Below are 19437 nucleotides of genomic sequence, written 5' to 3'. Positions count from 1 at the left end.
AACATGTTTGCCACTGCTTGTTGTTTGCTTGTTGTGCATGAATGGTATTACTTCACACTATTTTTGCCAAGTGCTACTGTGAAAGAAAAAAAAATGCATATTTTTGTTAACAGGAGAGGAAATGGAAATTATTCTAATTTTTTTTCCATAGAAATCTCCATAACAAAAAAATCTGTACACTGGTTTTATTGTGTGTCCAAGCTGTTTACATTATGGCCTTTTTTATTATTATTATTATTTTATTTATTTTTTTTTTTTTTTTGGGGGGGGGGGTTGTGAGCTGTGTACTTTTCTTTTTTTTTCTGTCATTCTTAACCCTATTCTAACTGGGGGGGGGGGGGGGGGGGGGTCAAATTGACCCCCCCCTCGACGTTTCGCACTACGATTTCGCAACGCGCAAAGCTTTTGCCGCGTCGTTTCACGACTTTTTTCATTAAAGTCTCCCGCATATTTTGAGACCAAATTTGCGACGTCCGGGTACACCGTTTTGAAGTTACGTAATGTTTTGCATATGCATGTCAACCAAAAAACAGCTCAAATTCATGATATCGTGTGCAAATCCAATGCAAATTGTGTTTTTTGGTTAAATTGATATAAATTAGATTATTTCAACTTTTAACCATTGAAATTAATCAATTCTAGTGTAGATAAGCCTGAAAAAGTGCCTGCAACAAGTTTTGGCAAAAAAACAATGGAAAACAAAAGGTTGAAAAAACAATAAAATACATAAGAAATTAACAAAACAATAAAAAACAAAAGAAATTAATTTCAATTGAGCTATTTTTTTACACAAAAATTGTTTGATGTGTCTTGAGGAACTCTGACACAAAAATTTAGCAATCCTCCAGTCTTTTTAATGGAGTTATAGATGAAAATATGATTTCATGCACAAATTTGCATAATTAATTTATTAAAAATAGAAAGGCAATATTTTTCTATTGTATGACGATGTAATCTTGTAGTTGACATCCAGTTCTATCTTCAGGCAAAATTTTGTGGCGATTGCGCGATCGGCGGCCGAGATCTGAAGGGGGGGTCAAATTGACCCCCCCTCAGTAAAAACTTGGTCTCAAATAGCCCAGTTAGAATAGGGTTAAATCACATATTCATGATAACAATATGCAAAAGTCATTATAATGTGTTGCGACTAGTATGTTTCATCGATCAAAAGAATGATTTATGTTTCTTTTATTCTTTTCTGAATTATGCCATAAAATGAAAATCATTTTTTTTTTCTTTGCTGACTTTGTCATCTACATTTTGCGATGGCACTCTCATCCCCCGCCATGGCTGTAAAATCCATTTAGTACTACGTATATATATTATCAGTTTTGTAATATTTATTTATAGAAAATTTATTGATGGTTTTCTTTTTGTCTTCTCCTTCTCTTTGTCTTCTTTTTTTTTTCCTCTCTCTCTCTGTCTCAGGATGACAAGCATGCAAACATGATTCTGGAAGCCATCAGAAATGATGGGCTGAGGCAGGCTGAACGAGAAAAGTAAGTTTACATTCATTTTATTTCATTTCATCGCAATATCATTTCGTTTCATTTATTTTGTTTTATTTCATTTCATTTCCATTCCATTCCATTTCATCCTCTCTCATTTCATTTATATTCATTTCCAACAGAGTATGAATACAGCATGATATTTACTAATGCATAGTTGTACAAAATCAGAGAGGCTCATTTATCATAAGGGAAAATATAGTGTAATGGAATACAATCACATAATATGAGATTTATGGTATGAAAGAACATTTGTTGGAAATGGAGGGGACTGCTGAAAAGCTTGGCTTGTAATTTGCAGTCCCCTCATGAACAATGTTTAATTACAATATGTACTAAACTAATGAAATGAGGCAAGTTGCATGGAAGAAAAAAAAAAACTTTGTCGAGTCTGCTTCTTATGCATATCATCTTCTAGGGTAGGTAATAACACTTGTAACCAACACTCATCCATGATGTATCTGTTCGGGGAGGGGGGGGGGGGGTGAAATTAAAGGGACTGTAGAGTACTGATTGAGGTGAGGATTCATGTTTATAACACTTTTGGGGTGAGATAATGAGAAACTTCATATGAAATATGAAAGAGCATGTAATTTCAAGAAGGATTCAATGTTTATTTGATGAAAATTGGCCTTGAAATTGCTGAGATATCAGAAAAAAAAAGCGATCCTAATAAAATTGACAGGCCATGACTTTTATTAGGATCTCTTTGTTTTACCTTGGTTTTTTTTTTTTTTTTGATATCTCAGTCATAAAAACTTTTGATTCCCCTTAGAATTGTATGCTCTTTAACATTTCATAGAGTGGTTTCTAAATATCTCGCAAAACGTTACAAGCTGAATCCTCACCTCAACCAGTACTGTACAATCCCTTGAATGAAAACGAAGAAAATTATAGAAGAAGCAGAGAAAGAGAGTAATTTCCTGGACACCATTCCAAATGTTCAAATGTGATTACACAGCACTGATGAATTTTGTAATGGGTTCTTCAACTTTTTCTTTCGTTCACATTTTGTGTGTATGTGTCTGTATGTTTGAAACAAATCCTACATGTAACATCTTTTCTTTAAAAAAAAAATCCATTTGATAAGCAATTGCTATGAATGGTAACCCTCTTTCTAGGGTGAGTATTAATCATCACACAATGCCACAAGTTAACGAGTTCATGAAGTTTCTGCGAATAATTTTCTTTCAGGAAAGCCAAGATGGAGCGATGCGTGATGGCCTCAGCAAAGCTTATTGCGCCCTCGGTGGAGCAGAGTTTTTCTGCGGGATACGACTGGTGAGATTTCCTTCTTTTTTATGTGCTCCTTTTTGCAGTAAAGATGACAATCTTTATTGCAAAAAGGGTTGACTATTTAGAATAGATGGCATACATCAGAGTGTGGATTTTTTATATGTTCTTTGTTTTTATAAGTTACTCTGTGTTTTGGTATTAACGAGGGACAAAAATATATAATAACATGCTGCCTACATGAGATAAGCAAGGGTGCAACCTGTTTTGAACAGATTTGAGGGTTCTTTTTATTTTATTTTGTTTTGTTTTACACAAGGCTAGTCCGTACAAAAGCAATTTTAACCTCTAAAGTGGTGCAGAGGTCATATGTCCAAACAGCAATGAAAATCAAGTTTGTGATTCACTCTTGTGCTATTTCAGTTTTGCAAGGATCATGTTCATGGCAAGGTTTTTTGTTTGTGCAACACAAATCTCATGCGACTATCATCATGCCAGGATATTGGCTTTGTTTGGCATCAGTACATGTACACAAGCACATGACTTATTGTGTCTCATCTCAACTCCCTTGCGGCTGCAATGGACTTACATTGTATTGGCATTGTGCAAGTCCTCCCATTATTCCGTTTAAATAGTGAAGGGCAACACTGTGGAATACAAAACTGCAAAACTCTAGCTTAATATTCACCTACAGTCCGACCTCTGAATGCATCTTAATTTAGATGAAAATTAGATGTGAATGTGTATATGTTTAAATCTGTGCTGGGAATAATATGTAATTCATGTGAGTTTGTGTAGGAATTTTGTTCGAGATTGACATTGAGATTGAGATTGATAGAACAAAACAAAACAAAAAACATGCCGAGATCGGATCCGGATTATAATAGAGAGATCTGGATAAAGGGAGGCTGGATAGGACAGGCTGGACTCTATTAGGAATTTGGTCAATGAGATCTCAGCATCCTAACGTTTGAAAATGATTTGCTTCTGTAGCTATGTGTAGCTCAGTTACATCATACATTGTACCAACCACCATGACAGTAACCTCGATGGTTACAGCAATGCAATATGTGGCGGTATGACCTCAACAAATCTCTTTATTTCGCATATACCTTGTACAAGTATGACATGTTATTTTTGTGTTTTGTTTTATTTGTTTCTAATCTTAGGTGTGTGGACTGCGTGAAACAGTCGAATTACATTGACCTCGCAAATGACCTCGAGATCAACAAGGCCTTGATGTATCTCAAACAGAAGGATTTCAGTCAGGTGAGATAAATATGGAGCGTGGCAGTGGTATTTATTTTTAAAACCCACTCAAGACTAGTCACTGGAATACCCATGCAGTTGTCTATTGGAAATGCATATTATACTTTTCAGCAAAATCAGCTCGTCCTCAGTAGGTTAAACTGTTCAACACTGCAAGACAAGATTATGTCTCATTCAGTCGCTATGGTTCTATGTGTGCATGCAAATGTTAGCTTTTGCAAAAATGTCTTACAAGTCCTGATTCACAAGTTACTATGCTCATGAAGTAAATGATGCATATAGCAGATGAAAAATAATCACTGTCTAATTGTTCTTGTTTCCACGCTTACAGGCAGTGGAGGTGTTGAAAACATTTGAGAAAAAGGAATCGAAGTGTGCAGCCATGGCGGCTGTCAATCTCTCTTTCATCTACTTCTTACAAGGTGACGTGGCGATGGCTGAAAAGTACGCTGAGGTAGCCATGTCTGCAGACAGATACAACCCACCAGGTATGCACAGAAATGATCGATACACTACAACTGTGTTTGGATTTATTCTACTGGATATTGTTATGCAGGGCTTCACACTAACCCATATTTTCCACTGGCCCAAACCTGAAATTTACTGGTCCTGTTCTATTTGCGACCGGTCCCGACAATGTATATCTTTTTTTTCATCAGTCATGTCCTACACAAAAATTGGGAGAATTACATTGGTCCTTCTTCACTGTCTTATTATTCTGGGCACATGTGCCAATTAGCAAACAAAGCATGATTATTGATGTGTGAAAAGAATTCCTGTGTGTCGCACAGTTTTCAAACAAGCTTTTTGTCTTGACCCCTGACCTCTAGCTCTGGTGAACAAGGGGAACTGTGTGTACGTTCAGGGAGACCTAGAGAGAGCAAAGGAGTGCTACCAGGAGGCCCTTCGGACCGAGGCATCCTGCACAGAGGCCCTCTACAATCTCGGTGAGCATTCGCACCGGCTGGTCATTCTTAGTTACGGCACTGTCCTGGAATCTCTCTCTCTCAAGCAGAAGAAAAAAGTTTACTTGACTATACAAAACATTGAATAAACCATATTTTAGGTATAAAGATGATTCACCTTTCTCTGTTTGCTGTCGTGTCTGACACAATGGATCCAGCATTGCCCCCAAACTGCAGTCAAACCTGTCTATAGCGGCCACCCCAAGGGAGATGAAAATATGGCCACTTTAGACTGGTGGCTACTATAGACAGGGTCGTTAACATGGCTTTTCTCTTGGGGGCAATTGTGTTAAGTGGTCACTATAGACCGATTCTGAGAGGCGCTTTGTGTATTATCGGCATAGGAAGCGCCATTACTGCGGTGTTCACGCATACCCCCACTCCCCCACCCCCCTCCCTACATTAACAAATGATGCACGTGCACGGAATGAAAAACTGATGCATGGTTGTTTTAGCCAACAGGCGTCTCGTACTGAGTGCGCGAACGCTTGCTTAATGCGCGAACCTTGGTAACAAGTGCGTGTACTCATGCTACAAGTGCGCGATAAACATGTTTGCCCCGGGGGTGGGGGAAGGGGGGGGGGTAGGCGGGGACACTGCAGTTAGAGCTAATGGCTGCGCCCAGTTACCACAAATTGTCTGCTGCCCTCAACGAACCCGAATCGGTCTATAGACGCTGGTCGCTGCAGACAGGTTTGACTGTATCATGCAAAATTATCTGGTGTGAAATGCTGTATTGTGTGAATTGTTTCATATGAAATCTATGTTCTCCTGAGAAATGCATTATGCGCCATACCCTACTCCTCTGGTTGCTGTTCCTCGTCATTCAGTCCATGATGTCATATTTGGCTTTCAAGGGAGTACTGCCAAAGAATTCTGGTCAATGGGCCTCTGAAGTTTGTTTGTTTTTTTATACATTTTGGGGATTCTGTAGTACTTCTGTGCCACAATGTTCAAGTCACAGAGTATCGATGGCAAATCTTTGAAAGCAAGCCAGGGTCTTTACACGTAAGTGTTTGTGGAGAGTCTAACTTTATATTTCAGAGGAAAAATGTTGATGCCATGACAAGCACAGAGATTTTCTTTTCCAAAATATATTGGTACATCACAAATAAACAGACACATAATTACAAGTGTGTGTACATCGAGAATAACTTCAGACATGGGACCCAATACAGCTTGTGTTCATGTACTAGCTGCAGATAAAGACTCAAATTATTATGCCTAAGTGTATGCATACTTAACTGTTCTCTCTATGAAAAAGGAATGGGCTAATTTTTAATCCAGGCTCATATGATTACAATTGAGTGTATGCATGCATGTCTTTCCTTCAGAAAAAAAAAAATGAGGGCCAATTTGAAATCAACACTCAAAAGATTACATTGAGTCTATGCATGCATGTCTCTCCTATTAAAAAGAAAAAGTGGTATAAGCAAATTTGAAAACAAGACTCAAAATAATTACATCATGATATGCATATCTCTCCTTCAAAAAGGTATGGGCAAATTTGTAATCAAAACTCAAATTATTACAGTTGAGTGATCTCACGTATGTCTCTCATTTAGAAAAAAAGGGGGGGGGGAAATTCTGACTAATGCACTCAAGTGTTTGATGTTCCTCCTTCAGGTCTGGTGAACAAAAAGTTGGGTCACCTGGAGTCTGCTCTAGATTGCTTTCTCAAGCTCCATGCCATTCTGAGGAACAACGCTGAGGTCATCTTCCAGATAGCAACTCTGTATCCTTTATACAATACAAAAACCCTACATCCATACACACACACACACATATATGTGACTGTGCATCACAATACAAACAAAACATCACACATCCCGATTTGATGTGACGACTCAATTTGATAAGTGAAATGAGTCAGCCTAGTCGATATTTAGGTTGAGTGTTTTTTTTTTTACATTGTCTGAAAGAGCAATTCTTCGTCTCTTTTATCTTCAAATTTGGGATCATAAAATGAATGGGAAATTGTGCTTTTGACAGTTTTTCTTTTTAGAACATATTTTGTAGACTAGTTTGATTAGGGATGTCTTAGAGGCCCCTTTGCATTTCTTAACAACCCATTACACACTCTACACTTTTAACTCTAAAAGCTTTTGAAAGGATGGTGCTACTGCTTTGAAAGTTGGTATCAGTCATGGATCAAACATGCTTTGTATGGTATGCCCAATTCCAGTTTAATCTGATAATCCCTTTATTGCAGTTGCTATTGAGTTTTACATCATGTCGTTTGTCCTATTCATTGCACAGAGCACAGCTTGGTGAGGTTAAGTACTTGAATAGACCCTAAACTCAGACCCTCTTTTCTCAGTAAGGACTTTGCCAGAGTGTGTACATTTTTTCCTTAAAAAGATCAGGGCAGACTGTATGTCTTGATTTATGCATCACTTTAAAGCATAGAGTCTGCTCTTTTAGAATCTGCCCTTAACACCTTACAAAAATCCATGTGTGGTGGCTTTTTGTGGTTTTATGCTGTAGGAGGGTCACATACAGCTGTATATACAGTTGGCGAGCTGTATGTACATACACATAATTGTGTGTGTGTCTGTCATATTGAAATAGGGTCTGATTACGCTCGTGACAATATTCCCATTGGTGCTAATGCTCTTGCAAGGAATTGAGTAAAACATCTAAAAGAAACAAAAGTTCAAGGGATCTCCATGACTTCACAGCAGTTTTCTCCCCACCACCTCCTCCCGAAAATGCCAACTCCTCCCCCAAAAACCTCCTTCTCCTCCTACAATGGATAAAGAAGATGAGAGAGAGGGAGCAAGAGAGAAAAAATGCAGCATCTGTGTCATCAGCGCTTCATTGAAGTAGTCCTGTCATTCTGAATTTAGGGATTTTTTTTTTTTTTTTTTCATAGGGGTCATGTTCCTTGACTTAACTCTTGTTATAGTTATGAGATGCTAGAAGACATACCCCAGGCGAGTGAGTGGTTCATGCAGCTCATCGGTATTGTACCCACAGACCCTGGCATACTGTCAAGGGTAGGGGAACTCTACGACAACGAGGGCGACAAATCACAGGCCTATCAATACCACTTTGAGGTGAGTCAGTGAGAAAACAAGGTGAAAAACAGTTGATGATTTTTTTTTTCAGTATAATTGTACTCTTGCAACATTTTTCATAACTCCTACTTTAACCCATGGAGGACGGACTGAATTTTGCTATGACGCGCATTTCCCATAGTCACCAACCCGAGTATTCTCGGGACTCGTCTTCAACGGGTTAAGTTTGTGTATGTTTATCAATCTGCATGAATCCATGCGCGATCTCTTTATTTCTATAATTTCAGCCCAGGGACTTTCACACAGAAATCCCCCACCCAGTCTTTCAGATACTATCCATCCAACAGAAATGCAACAGTCCATGAAAACACCCCAAAAGACATTCAGAACTTTAACTGCACTCTGATGATTTGGCTGTAGTACTGCTGAAGCATTACATTTACATACAGTTCAATTTCTCAATTCCCCTCTCCACCCCCATCCCCCACCCAGTCTTTCAGATACTATCCATCCAACATTGAGATCATTGAGTGGCTGGGAGCCTACTTCATTGACTCCCAGTTTGTGGAGAAGGCCATCCATTACTTTGAGAGGGCGGCGGTCATCCAACCCAACCAGGTCAAGTGGCAGCTGATGATTGCCAGCTGTCATCGCAGAAGTGGTAAGTTGCCTGGTGTCCAGCCGGTCAATTCAACTGTGGATATGGTAGGGTTTGGTTTATTGACACTTGGTCTACTACCAGATGGTCTACTTCCCAGTTCATCTAACACCACTACGGCTAAACTCATTTGGTCTATTGTAGTTTTTGTCTAATGCCTGTTTGGTCTAATCCTCATTTGGTCTAAAGCCCAGATTGGCTAATTATCCTTTCATCTAATAACCAGATGGTCTAATTGTAATTTTGTCCTTGGGATTTGTTCCCATTTGGTCTAATAAACTGTGGGTATTAGACGAAATGGGCATAGCCCATGTAGATGTAGACCAACTGGTAATGAGGCTAAGTGGCAATTGGACTAAATGGTCATTAGACGAACCTGGTGTAGACGAAATGGGATTAGACCATGTGGGTTGAGACTAAATGGCTATTGGACTAAGTGGGAGTAGACTTAAGTGATATATCACCAGGGTGTACCAAAGTGCAAGTGGTATTTTAGAAGTGAAGCTTTTGTGTATCTAGTTTGTTGAATTTATTTGGCAGCAGGAAATCAGACATTGAACAGCCTTTGGATTCCAGGCAATGGCACTTTGACATCACTTGCTTCAGAATATAGCAACCAGGGACTTTGCATTTACTGTGTCAGAAGGGTATGGCACTGAGAAGAATTTCACATATAGATTGAACTTTATTAATATGTGTATACAGATGCATATTTTCATGTTTTGTGAAGTATTAAATCAGGAGCTGCTATGCACTCAGATAATGAAGGTCAATGTTTGAAAAGTGATATCGTAAATTGTGTGATTCATCATTGTTTCTTTTTTTTTTTTTGCTTTCATTTTCATTTACAATACAGGGAATTATCAGCAAGCATTGGAAACATACAAGAAGATCCATAAAAAGTTTCCAGATAATGTTGAATGTGAGTATGGAAATTTGGTGGCCTTTGATGAAAAGATGTACTTCTTTAAAAGAGTTCAGCTGCTGATTTCTCAGTTGAAATGAATTGGCAGGTTAGATCATTGATTTAATTTTGTTGAAAAGATTGAAATGCAAATACTTGACACATGATATGTATATTTTTTCTAGTGCGGTGTAGAACTTACATGCACATCTGGTATTTCACATATTCTTTCACAATGGGTTTGCATATGTTTGAAGCTTTTTAATATTTCTTCTTAAAGTAGGAGTGTAAGTGGCTGAAACATCTGCTTGGTTTTCTTCCAGGACCACAGATTATACTGTATGTTATCATATTCAAGATTTATAGGGATCCACTATACTGTAACACCTGGTATATTCACGGCATGAAATTTTCGTGATTTGAAGCCGATGTTCTTTTCCGCGGCATGAAATTTTAGTAAATTTGCCACTGGCATTCAGTGCATACAGTGTAGACAAGAACTGTTGTGCACATTTTAATTTCGCAAATTTTGGCTCTCACAAAATTAAAATGCCTGCAAGCATTCCCTGTTTTACAGTAATTTGTTATGACATCATTCTGATCAATATTTCTTCTTTCTGTTTTAGATGACTGAATTTGGCTAAATTATGTATTTCTATTTTATGTTTCTCATATACAATCAAACATAAGACTTTTTGTTGTCGTTGTTGTTGTTGTTGTTGTTGTTGTTGTTTGAAGCCTGTTATATTGTTTGTTTGACCTTGCATTAAAAGTCCTCTCCATGTCTTGTCTTGCTTTTAGGTCTGAAGTTCCTGGTTCGTCTCTGCTCTGACCTGGGCCTGAAGGACGCACAGGAATACGCCACCAAACTGAAGAAGGCAGAGAAGGCAAAAGAAGTCAGAGAACAAGTCAGTTTCAGAGAGCATCTGATATCAGACGCATGGCTGTAGTTACAGATTTAGTCTTAATGCATCCTACTCCTTATAACATGTTGTCCAGTGTACCTGGGTCTCCCATAAGATGCTCACACGTCGCTAAAGAGAAAAAAAAATTGATTAAATTGATGAGATGATTAGCCAATTATGATTGCCAGGTAGTCATTCATTCTCCAGGAACTTGTGTTGTAATGTGAGGTTAGCTGAAGTTGATGGCAGGTTTGTTCAGTACTTGATAAGGGACCAACTAATCATAGAATATCAAATTTCCAGCCAATTGCAGTCATTTGTCAGGCATGTGTAGTAGGTTTCTCAAAACAAAACTGATCATATTACTCTGTGTCATGAGTATTTCCATTACAGGTAAATGGAAAAATCATACACGAGATAGCACCAATTTCTGATAGAATGAAAAACTTATCTGAACTTTGACCCCAAACAGAGCAGCTATATATTTTTTAATTGTTTTTGTGTTGTTATATCATCACTTGAAATTCTAATGGTTATCCCCCTGAGCAAGTTGCATAGATCACTGTCCAAGTGTACGTTTAAGTTGTGCGATATGATTTGTGCCGCAAAGATATGCCTGCAATAATAAGCCTTACGATTATAGAGCAATTCCAAGTGTGTCAAAGATTGTTGTATTGCAAAACTGGGTTTACAGTGAAGTAAAGCATAAATAATTATTCAATTAGCAGTACTACAATTGCTTTTTGTGATCAACTGCCAAAATAAGAAAGGAAGGCTCATGCATGAAACTATAGGTTTCCTAGGTATTTTTGTGTCGAGTGTATAAAATTCATTGAAAGTTGCATCACTCTATTGGTGTCTGGTATTGATGCATATTGATGAACATACATTCTGTCTCATTTTCCATAGCGGGCAACAAGTGGAAATCGCCGTGGTAATAGCGGGCGGGGCGTCAGAGGTGGAAGTGCAGGTATGTGAATGGTAACCAGTGAGCACAAAGTAACATCAGTGTATTATACCAACACTAATAGCTCACCCATCATGACGTGTGCCATTGCACTACAGGGTCAGTTGCTTCAGAATTTACCATACTTAACATTAATAGTAACATACATCAATAACAAAACGGCACATAAGACAGGAGAATGAACAGTCATTTCCACATCAAGGTATATACTGGGAGTTACTACTGTAATAAGTCTGGAATGCTACAGTTCTGTGATGGTATATTCCCAATTCCTGCATTAGCATAATTGATGCAAATTTTATTTTATTTATTTATTTATTTTTTTGGTTGCCCTGTTATAATGTGTATAGTAACTGTACAGTGTATGAGCTAACTGAGCATGCTTCCGGTATTACACCTGTAAACTTTAATTTGGCTTTAGCTTGCCTTCCATTCTAGTCCACAGAAAATTTCAGCAGATAATATCTTATGTGATTATATTCAGCAATGCAACCCATGTTTCAAATTTTTATTTATGATACTGCATCTCTGAATGAGATTTCTCTCTGTCTCACATGAAAGCAACAAAACTCCATTGCTATCTGCATGAACCTTTCTATTAATTGGAATTGATTCGGCGCACAGCAAAATAAATATCATTTCAAGTGATTTCATTTGAGGAGTATCGCTTTTGCAGCTCAAAATTATGTATTCACTATTGCTTGATTCCACTGTATTTATGCGTTAATTTGATTCAATATGCTATCAATTGCTCCAGACATTCGAGGTGAGTTCAAAATTTGCACCCGTCTTCAACAAACACAGGAAGTAAAGTATATGTCTCCTATAAATGACCGGTGCCCCTGCCGCCGCCCCCCCCCCCCCCATGAGCACCAAATGACCTTTTTACCTCCTTCTGTCCATTTCTAGAAAACCATATTCGAAAAGTCATGTCAGGTGTTCTTATGTAAGGTATCATAGATTGTAGATTTCCTCCTAATCCTAATGTTACAGGTTTTTGAGGAAAGTGAGAAGTAGGAAGAATGATACATGTCTGCAGTGTTGTGACCTGACACTCCTTTTAAACACCAACTCGATACCTTCTCATGAGCACACACACCGTAACAACTTTGATGTGGTTTTATTCCTTCCTACCTCTAACTCCATTCTTGTATCCCTGACAGAAATATATTGTATGCATCCTTCGATCAGCTTGTTTTATCCATCCTAATGCTAAATCAGTTTCCACTACTTAACAAGATTTCTTTGTAAAAGAGTACAACAATTATTGGTTATGACACCTAGAAAGAGTCTAGTTGTAGCGTTTGCATTGTATTAAGACGTGAATTTCACTGTATTTTGAGAATGATGCAAATCTTTGTCAAGTAGTTGACGGGATCTGGCATATAGCAGTAGGCCTATATATTGCAGAGGGATGTTCAATGTGTGAAAAATGTACAGAAATGGAAATACCATTGAACAAGAAGAGTTTCTGTCCATAAAAAGCACAGTAAAAAGTTGATAATGTGAAATATGAGAAGAGGTGATCACACTAATAGCCTTTTGAAAAGATCATGACAGTGGAACACTTGGCTTCCGGAGCAAGTCTTATAAGAACTTCCAAACAAGTCACTACCATAGTTGCTTATGAAGTGTAGTTTAAAAATGAAGCAATTAAGTCAAAGTGAAATTTTTTATTTGCAGTATGTTAGGATACGACTGCCATACTTATCTTCCCTCTCCCCCCCCCCCCACGACCTGCCTAAAATCCAACACACTTAACTCATCCTCATCACTTCCCCCTCCTTTATCCTGCACATTGTCTGTTTTTGGTTGACTTTCTGCTTGGCATGTTTGTCAGGGTCCGAGCGAATCGGTAGTGGGACCAGAAGGGGTCTCGAGGACGATCGCCTTGATAGTCCTTCGGGTGAGTGCCAGGGAAAAGTGACTAACCGCATGCTTTCTTGCCTCATAGCACACATCACTTTATAATCTCCATGCTGTTCATTCGTCTTAATCACTGCATCATGTCTTAATAATTGTTTTCAACAGTTATGTCTTCCTTTGCAGTGTTCTTCTGTCCATTTTACTGCTGTTACTGTGTAAGCATTTATAAAAATATGTTTGTCACAACTGTGCCTCCGGCATTGGTAGATGTGATACTGCTGGAGGTAAACAGACAGCCTATGTTAGCAACATTGTCATCACCAATAACTGAACTTTACATTTGTATCTAAACAACTTTGCCGACACAGTAAAGATGTAGGAAGGCTGGGAGCACATCTTCATTTTGAATGTTATACTTAATTATTATTTATGTTTCCATCTTTGCTATAATGATGTGACACTGTTCAAATATTCAAAATAGAAATATCACTATTTCATTTGTACTTAAAACTTTTATTAGCTACAGTGTTGTCATGATTTTCATATGTATCGTATTGGAAAATGGCAATGAAAATTTGCCCATGTTGTTCATCATAATCACTAAAAGAAAGTAAGATCATGCCATAAGTGAGTACACTTAATCATTTCCCTTTTTCTTAAGCAACATTTCTCACAATGGACCATCATTTGGAAAGTTTCCCAGAAGCTTGTGCCATTTTTTCCCCCACCTTGATGTACAGTGGTCATTCTTTAGTGGTCAGGTGTCTCACCATTGTTGTCACAGGATAATGTAGTTTCAAAATGTGCTACAATTACAGCTTTACTGGTATGTCTTCCTAAAAACGCACAATCATTGCTCATGTGTAATACATGTAGGTCTCTGGCAGAGTTATGTGGCTGTTCGTATAGTGAGAACCAAATTTTGTTGTAGTTTATTGATCATCGCCTTTGAAGGACACTAGATTCTGTTGTCGGAGTCACCATTTCTGTCCGCTACCTGCGTTCATTTCACAATTGTCTTTTGACATTCACTCAGCAAGCAATGATGTGGAAAACCAAACATAGCCTCATGTCGAAGTGTGTGTGCCATCAGCATTACTTTCCATACCAGCAGGGCTTCGGCTTGATGTTATGACCAAAACATTCAAATGTTCTTGAAACAGAAGAAACCATCATGTTGTGAATAGTCCCTGCAGCTTGTAATCTGCTGCTTTGGAGTATAATGCCCTTTGAAAGGGGTGTATGTGAAAACATAGATAATAACCTCGGAGATATATAACCTTGAAATCCAAAAAGGGAGCAGTACCCAGTACAGAAGGGTGATATTTCAATTCAAAAGAAGACAAATGAATCCTTAGGGTTTTTTTTTTTTAACCCACTCCCCCCCCCCCCCCCAAAAAAAAAAAAGAGAAAAAGATAGTTGTTTTAATATATTATTTACAGGTACCCACAAATTTTGTGCACAAACTTGGTGTAATATTCTGTCTCAGCAACAAGAGAGCAGATTGTGTTTCAGCACATGCCTGGTAGGTTGTGCATCATGAACTTGACTGTTATCGCACTATGCATCATAATATACATACACAACAATATATAATAGCTGTCATGATGTACTGTAAAAACATTCACCTGCAGATTCTGGAAGGGGAGGAAGCGGCACCAGCAGCCGCCAGAACAGCGGCCGGTCCAGCGCCCGTAGGAGCAGCGGGAGGATGAGGGCTGCTCTGCCAGAGACCAGTGGGTCCTACCAGGTGGAGGAACAGAGCGTTGGTGAGTGTCACACCCTAGTGCATACTTAAAGGGGATGGCTAGTAACTGATCAGTGGGAATGCTAGGGGATGATTGTTCCAATTCTTGTGGGATTCATTTAAGAGTACATTATGTATCTATAGTTGTGTGAAAATTATTTGCTGCAGAACAGTCTCATATTCAAGTGATGTGCAGTTTAATACCCCGTCACTGTACAGGCATGCTAACCTGCCAACATTAAACTGCACATTACTTGAATATGAGACCATTCTGAAGCAAACAATTTTCACACAACAATAGATATATAATGTACTCTTAAATGAATCCCACAAGGATTGGAACAATCATCCCCCAGCATTCCCACTGATTCCCACTGATCAGTTACTAGCCATCCCCTTTAACCCTTAAAGGGATGATGAAGTTCTGGTGAGATGGGGCTTCAGGTTTCCAACTTTTTTGTGCAAGATAACAAGAAACCTGTTCCATAGATGGGTCCCTCCTTTTATTTGGATGGCTGTGTTTTGGATATTTTAGCCATTTCAAAACCAACTTTGATCAAATAAACTTTGAATTTCTCTTTATAATAATTATGTGCTCTTTCATATTTCATAAGAGGTTTCTCATTATCTCACAAAAAAAACAACAAAAAAGTTGGAAACCTGAAGCCCTATCTCAACCAAAACTATACCATCCCTTTAACCCTTTTATAATGCTTTCCTCACCAATTGCCAGGCATGCTGGAGTGCTGGAGCGCACCAATTGCAGCACATGTCTGGAGACTATTAATTGTTGTCAGTGAATAGAGGCCACCTACTGGAAAGTAATCCCCCATTATAGAATCTCCATTGTGTTAGCATGGCCTTCCTGTTGGACAGAGGCATGTTGCTACACCTGAGTGGGCTTGGTGTCATTATAACGAGATTAAGTTTGGATGGATTACTGAATGTTGATGAAAAAGCTTTGCAAGTTAAGCCAAGTTCCAGGGCATATAGAAGGTTGATTTCTTCTTCTTATGTCTCATTTGGTATGTTGTGCTTGGCTGGCTGATATATGCTGTTTATAAGATGGTGGTATAAGAGTCTTTCAGGGTGAACCACAAAGGATTGGTATGGAACACCAATTTCTAGCAGTGTTTCCCTCCTCTGTTTATCTTCACCACATTGATTTTTATGAAATTATTCTTGCGCATTCATATGGATCATTTCATGATCAGAACATTGATATACCATAAAAAACAATTTCATATTCATATGATTTTTCTTTTTAATGTTTATAGTCACCAAAAATGTTGAGAGATGTAGATTCATGTGTTGTGACCTCTAAGATGCTTTTTATTCTAATATGACTCTGCAAAATTACATTGCACATATATCTCCCTGAAAAATGAGGTCAGCAAGTGTAAGGGTAAGGTTTTTTCCCCAACCACATGATGCCAGGGTAATTAATTCTCACTCTGACACTATTTGTCTCAGATGCATCCTACGTGGACCCTCTGGGGCCATCAGCGGAGCGACCCAAGACGGCGGCCAGAAAGCGAGATGCAGTGGAAGATGAGTTTGGGGATGAGGAGCTTGGCGATGACCTCCTCCCAGAGTAGGCCCTGGGACTGTTACCATGGGAACGAGATAGAGAGTCTATTTCCTTGTGGACTGAAGGTCTAATCTTGACAGACATTTAAGGCAACCCAATAGATTAGGTGTCAGATGTATCCTCTCTGCATACCGTAAAACATGTTATATTCATGGCATGAAATTTCAGCAAATTGGAGCCAGTAACCTTTTCTGCGGCATGAAATTTTTGTAAATTGGCACTGGCTTTCAGTGCATATAGTGTAAACAAAAGTTTTTGCGCGCATTTCAATTTCAGGAATCTTGGATCTCGCAAAATTCATGAAATTAAAATGTATGCGAACATTGTTTGTGAATCTTAATTTTGCGAAATGTGGCTCTCGCAAAATTCACGAAATTGAAATGCATGTGAACATTCTTTGTTTTACAGTACAACCAATCCTGATGACAGTGCTCCCTTTCAAAAATCTTCGCAGTGAATTTGTATTTCAGATAGATTGGTCATCGTACAGGCTTTGCTAGAGGGGAGGGCCTTGCAACTGTCATGGTCTCTAAACATTTCTTGTATAATTCTTTTGCAAGTGACACCTGTACCAAGACAGAAAATTATGCCCGTTTGAGTACTGCACAAAGATTATCTCATATGCTAGGTAACTCAAGTTGACAAGTGTGTGACATTACTCATTTTGTCATGGAAAATAGGAAAGTGGTAATATTTGATCTCACAATACCCTTCTTGGTGCACTCCATTCTCTTCATAGTTGAAAATTGTTGCATCTGAAAATGTAAAAGAGTATTTTTGGTGTAACTCATTTTGCTCACATAAGTTTTGCAATAGATGCAGCTAGGAAACTGGCTTTTAAATGTAGTGCATGTACTCTTGTGAAATTTTTCTAGTAGTGGATAGTGTGATAAATGTTCAACATTGACTATAAATAGAGTGTCAAATGTGTTGCAAAACATGAGCTCTCACTATATCTAGAATTGTTTCCAAATGTCATATTCATGTGTTCATCACCTTGATCAAATGAAACTGTTTCACTATGGGAGTGGGTGGGTAAGATGTGAGGTCGCTTTTGCATTGAAAGTACTATGTAGTATCAGTATCTATTCTAAAATGAAAACTGAATTTACTGAATACTTAGCCAAACATGAAATTTGAATTACTGTATTCACTAAATCTCCAAAAATGAAGGTTGAATTTCTGTATTCATTATAAAATACCTTACCAAGTACAAATGTGAAATTTTGACATGTGTTCGCACAATATCAGGGTATAATTTTGCTCGTGAATGACTTGGCAAATATTATTCAAAGAAATGTTTTGTTTAATGTTACACACACAAAAAAAAAATCTGAATTTTATCTTAAATGCCATTTTATAACTCCCCATTGATTTGAATTGAATGATTCAGTTGTGTTCAGTGAATATGTCTTATGTAGGACTCCCTGGACTATTGACTCATTAGATTAGTATGGCTGTACCTTCTCCAAGATTGCCTACAAATGTATATCACCCTGGAGGTTGTACGCTCTTTCTGCATGTTGTGAAAGAGGCTCATTTTTCCACTAAGAAAAGAAAAGAAAATAGTATCTATTAACCCTTTGTGTGCTTTGAGTGTCAATTAGCACAGAAAGGGTGAACAATGACATCAGCAATGTTGATGCTAAGTTTACATCATGTTCCCGGCAGCCACATGTAGACATGGCATATTAAAGAGGATGGTTTGCAAATGGTGTGTGCAGGTCTTGACACTACACTTCTTTTCTGGTCGCCATTTGAGCCCGCCACTAGTATCTTTTAATTTTTTTAAATTTAGGTTGCCTGTAATAAAAGGAACCATAATAATCTATTTCTAATCCTAGTTGCTTGATTGGTCCACCAAGAGATAACCCTTTTTGGAAATTTGGTGGCCCCAGCCACCGCTGATGTTGAGATGCATACGTAGAGTATGGCATCGTGAAATACAGATTTATATGAAAGCATTGAGTGTGCATACTTGTTGGGTATTACAGTGTACATACAATTTATCTGTATATGTGCAGAAAGCTGCAGTGTAAAATAAAAGAATATAAATAATAATAAAAAACCATGAGTGTTGTGTCATTTTTTTTTTTCTCTCTCACTTCTCTTCATAATTTCAGTACAACAGATTATTTGTTTAACATTATTGTTTTGGGTGAAGTGTGCAAGAGCAGTTGTGCCACACTCAATCCAACACTACAGGGAGATGTGAATATTTTTTTTTTTTTTTTAGTTTGTTCAACTTGCTGTTGTCCGATGTGTTAGTCAATAGTAAGAATCTTTATTATTCAAGTGATCACTGGTATCTCCATGTAATATGTGTTCTTTGTAGTTCATCAAAGTCATGGGGATGTTCAAATAATGTCAGTACTGAGTTGTTGAAATCAAATCCACATTAGAATTTGGAAATCATGATTTTTCAATGATAAACATACTGCATGCAAATATGTACTATGAAAATACATCCATATAACTCTGAAAGCATGAGATGCCAGATATATTAGTAGTAATATGCCCACATAGTTTATACACACACAAAAATGAGATGCCTTTGATGTCAATTAACTCTTTCGTAGTCTTAGACCAAGATTAAAAGGACGGGCTTATTTTATACATATTCATGAAGTGTCTACTATCATTCTTTGTAGTGTAATACAAATATATTATTATCATTATGTGGTACATTTGGATAATTATTTATTGTGACAGGAATTTGGGTTGAGATGAGTCTGGTTGTGCAATGTAATTATAACTGACAAACATTTGTCATTGCACTCAGCTTAACATAAGAGAGAAAAAA

General features: G+C 37.9%; 2 protein-coding genes across 3 annotated transcripts in view; both read left to right on the top strand.

The window, feature by feature from the left end:
- Positions 1 to 18684, top strand: part of LOC140243130 (intraflagellar transport protein 88 homolog) — a 32817-nt gene extending 14133 nt beyond the window's left edge. For both annotated transcript variants that reach the window (XM_072322859.1, XM_072322858.1), the window contains 14 exons: positions 1429 to 1499; positions 2703 to 2789; positions 3911 to 4010; positions 4342 to 4498; positions 4841 to 4957; positions 6602 to 6710; positions 7884 to 8034; positions 8488 to 8656; positions 9510 to 9575; positions 10359 to 10465; positions 11372 to 11432; positions 13270 to 13335; positions 14931 to 15065; positions 16517 to 18684. In XM_072322859.1, coding sequence (XP_072178960.1) covers positions 1429 to 1499; positions 2703 to 2789; positions 3911 to 4010; positions 4342 to 4498; positions 4841 to 4957; positions 6602 to 6710; positions 7884 to 8034; positions 8488 to 8656; positions 9510 to 9575; positions 10359 to 10465; positions 11372 to 11432; positions 13270 to 13335; positions 14931 to 15065; positions 16517 to 16641 — 1521 coding nt within the window. In that variant the 3' untranslated portion in view covers positions 16642 to 18684. The remainder of the gene's footprint in view (positions 1 to 1428; positions 1500 to 2702; positions 2790 to 3910; positions 4011 to 4341; positions 4499 to 4840; positions 4958 to 6601; positions 6711 to 7883; positions 8035 to 8487; positions 8657 to 9509; positions 9576 to 10358; positions 10466 to 11371; positions 11433 to 13269; positions 13336 to 14930; positions 15066 to 16516) is intronic.
- Positions 1 to 19437, top strand: part of LOC140242709 (large ribosomal subunit protein eL24-like) — a 278728-nt gene that overhangs the window by 248839 nt on the left and 10452 nt on the right. The window lies entirely within an intron of this gene.

The sequence above is a fragment of the Diadema setosum genome, chromosome 19, assembly GCF_964275005.1.
Source record: "Diadema setosum chromosome 19, eeDiaSeto1, whole genome shotgun sequence".
Classification (NCBI taxonomy): Eukaryota; Metazoa; Echinodermata; class Echinoidea; order Diadematoida; family Diadematidae; genus Diadema; species Diadema setosum.
Note: the sequence above shows the minus strand (reverse complement) of the source record. Positions and strands in the feature narration are given on the sequence as shown.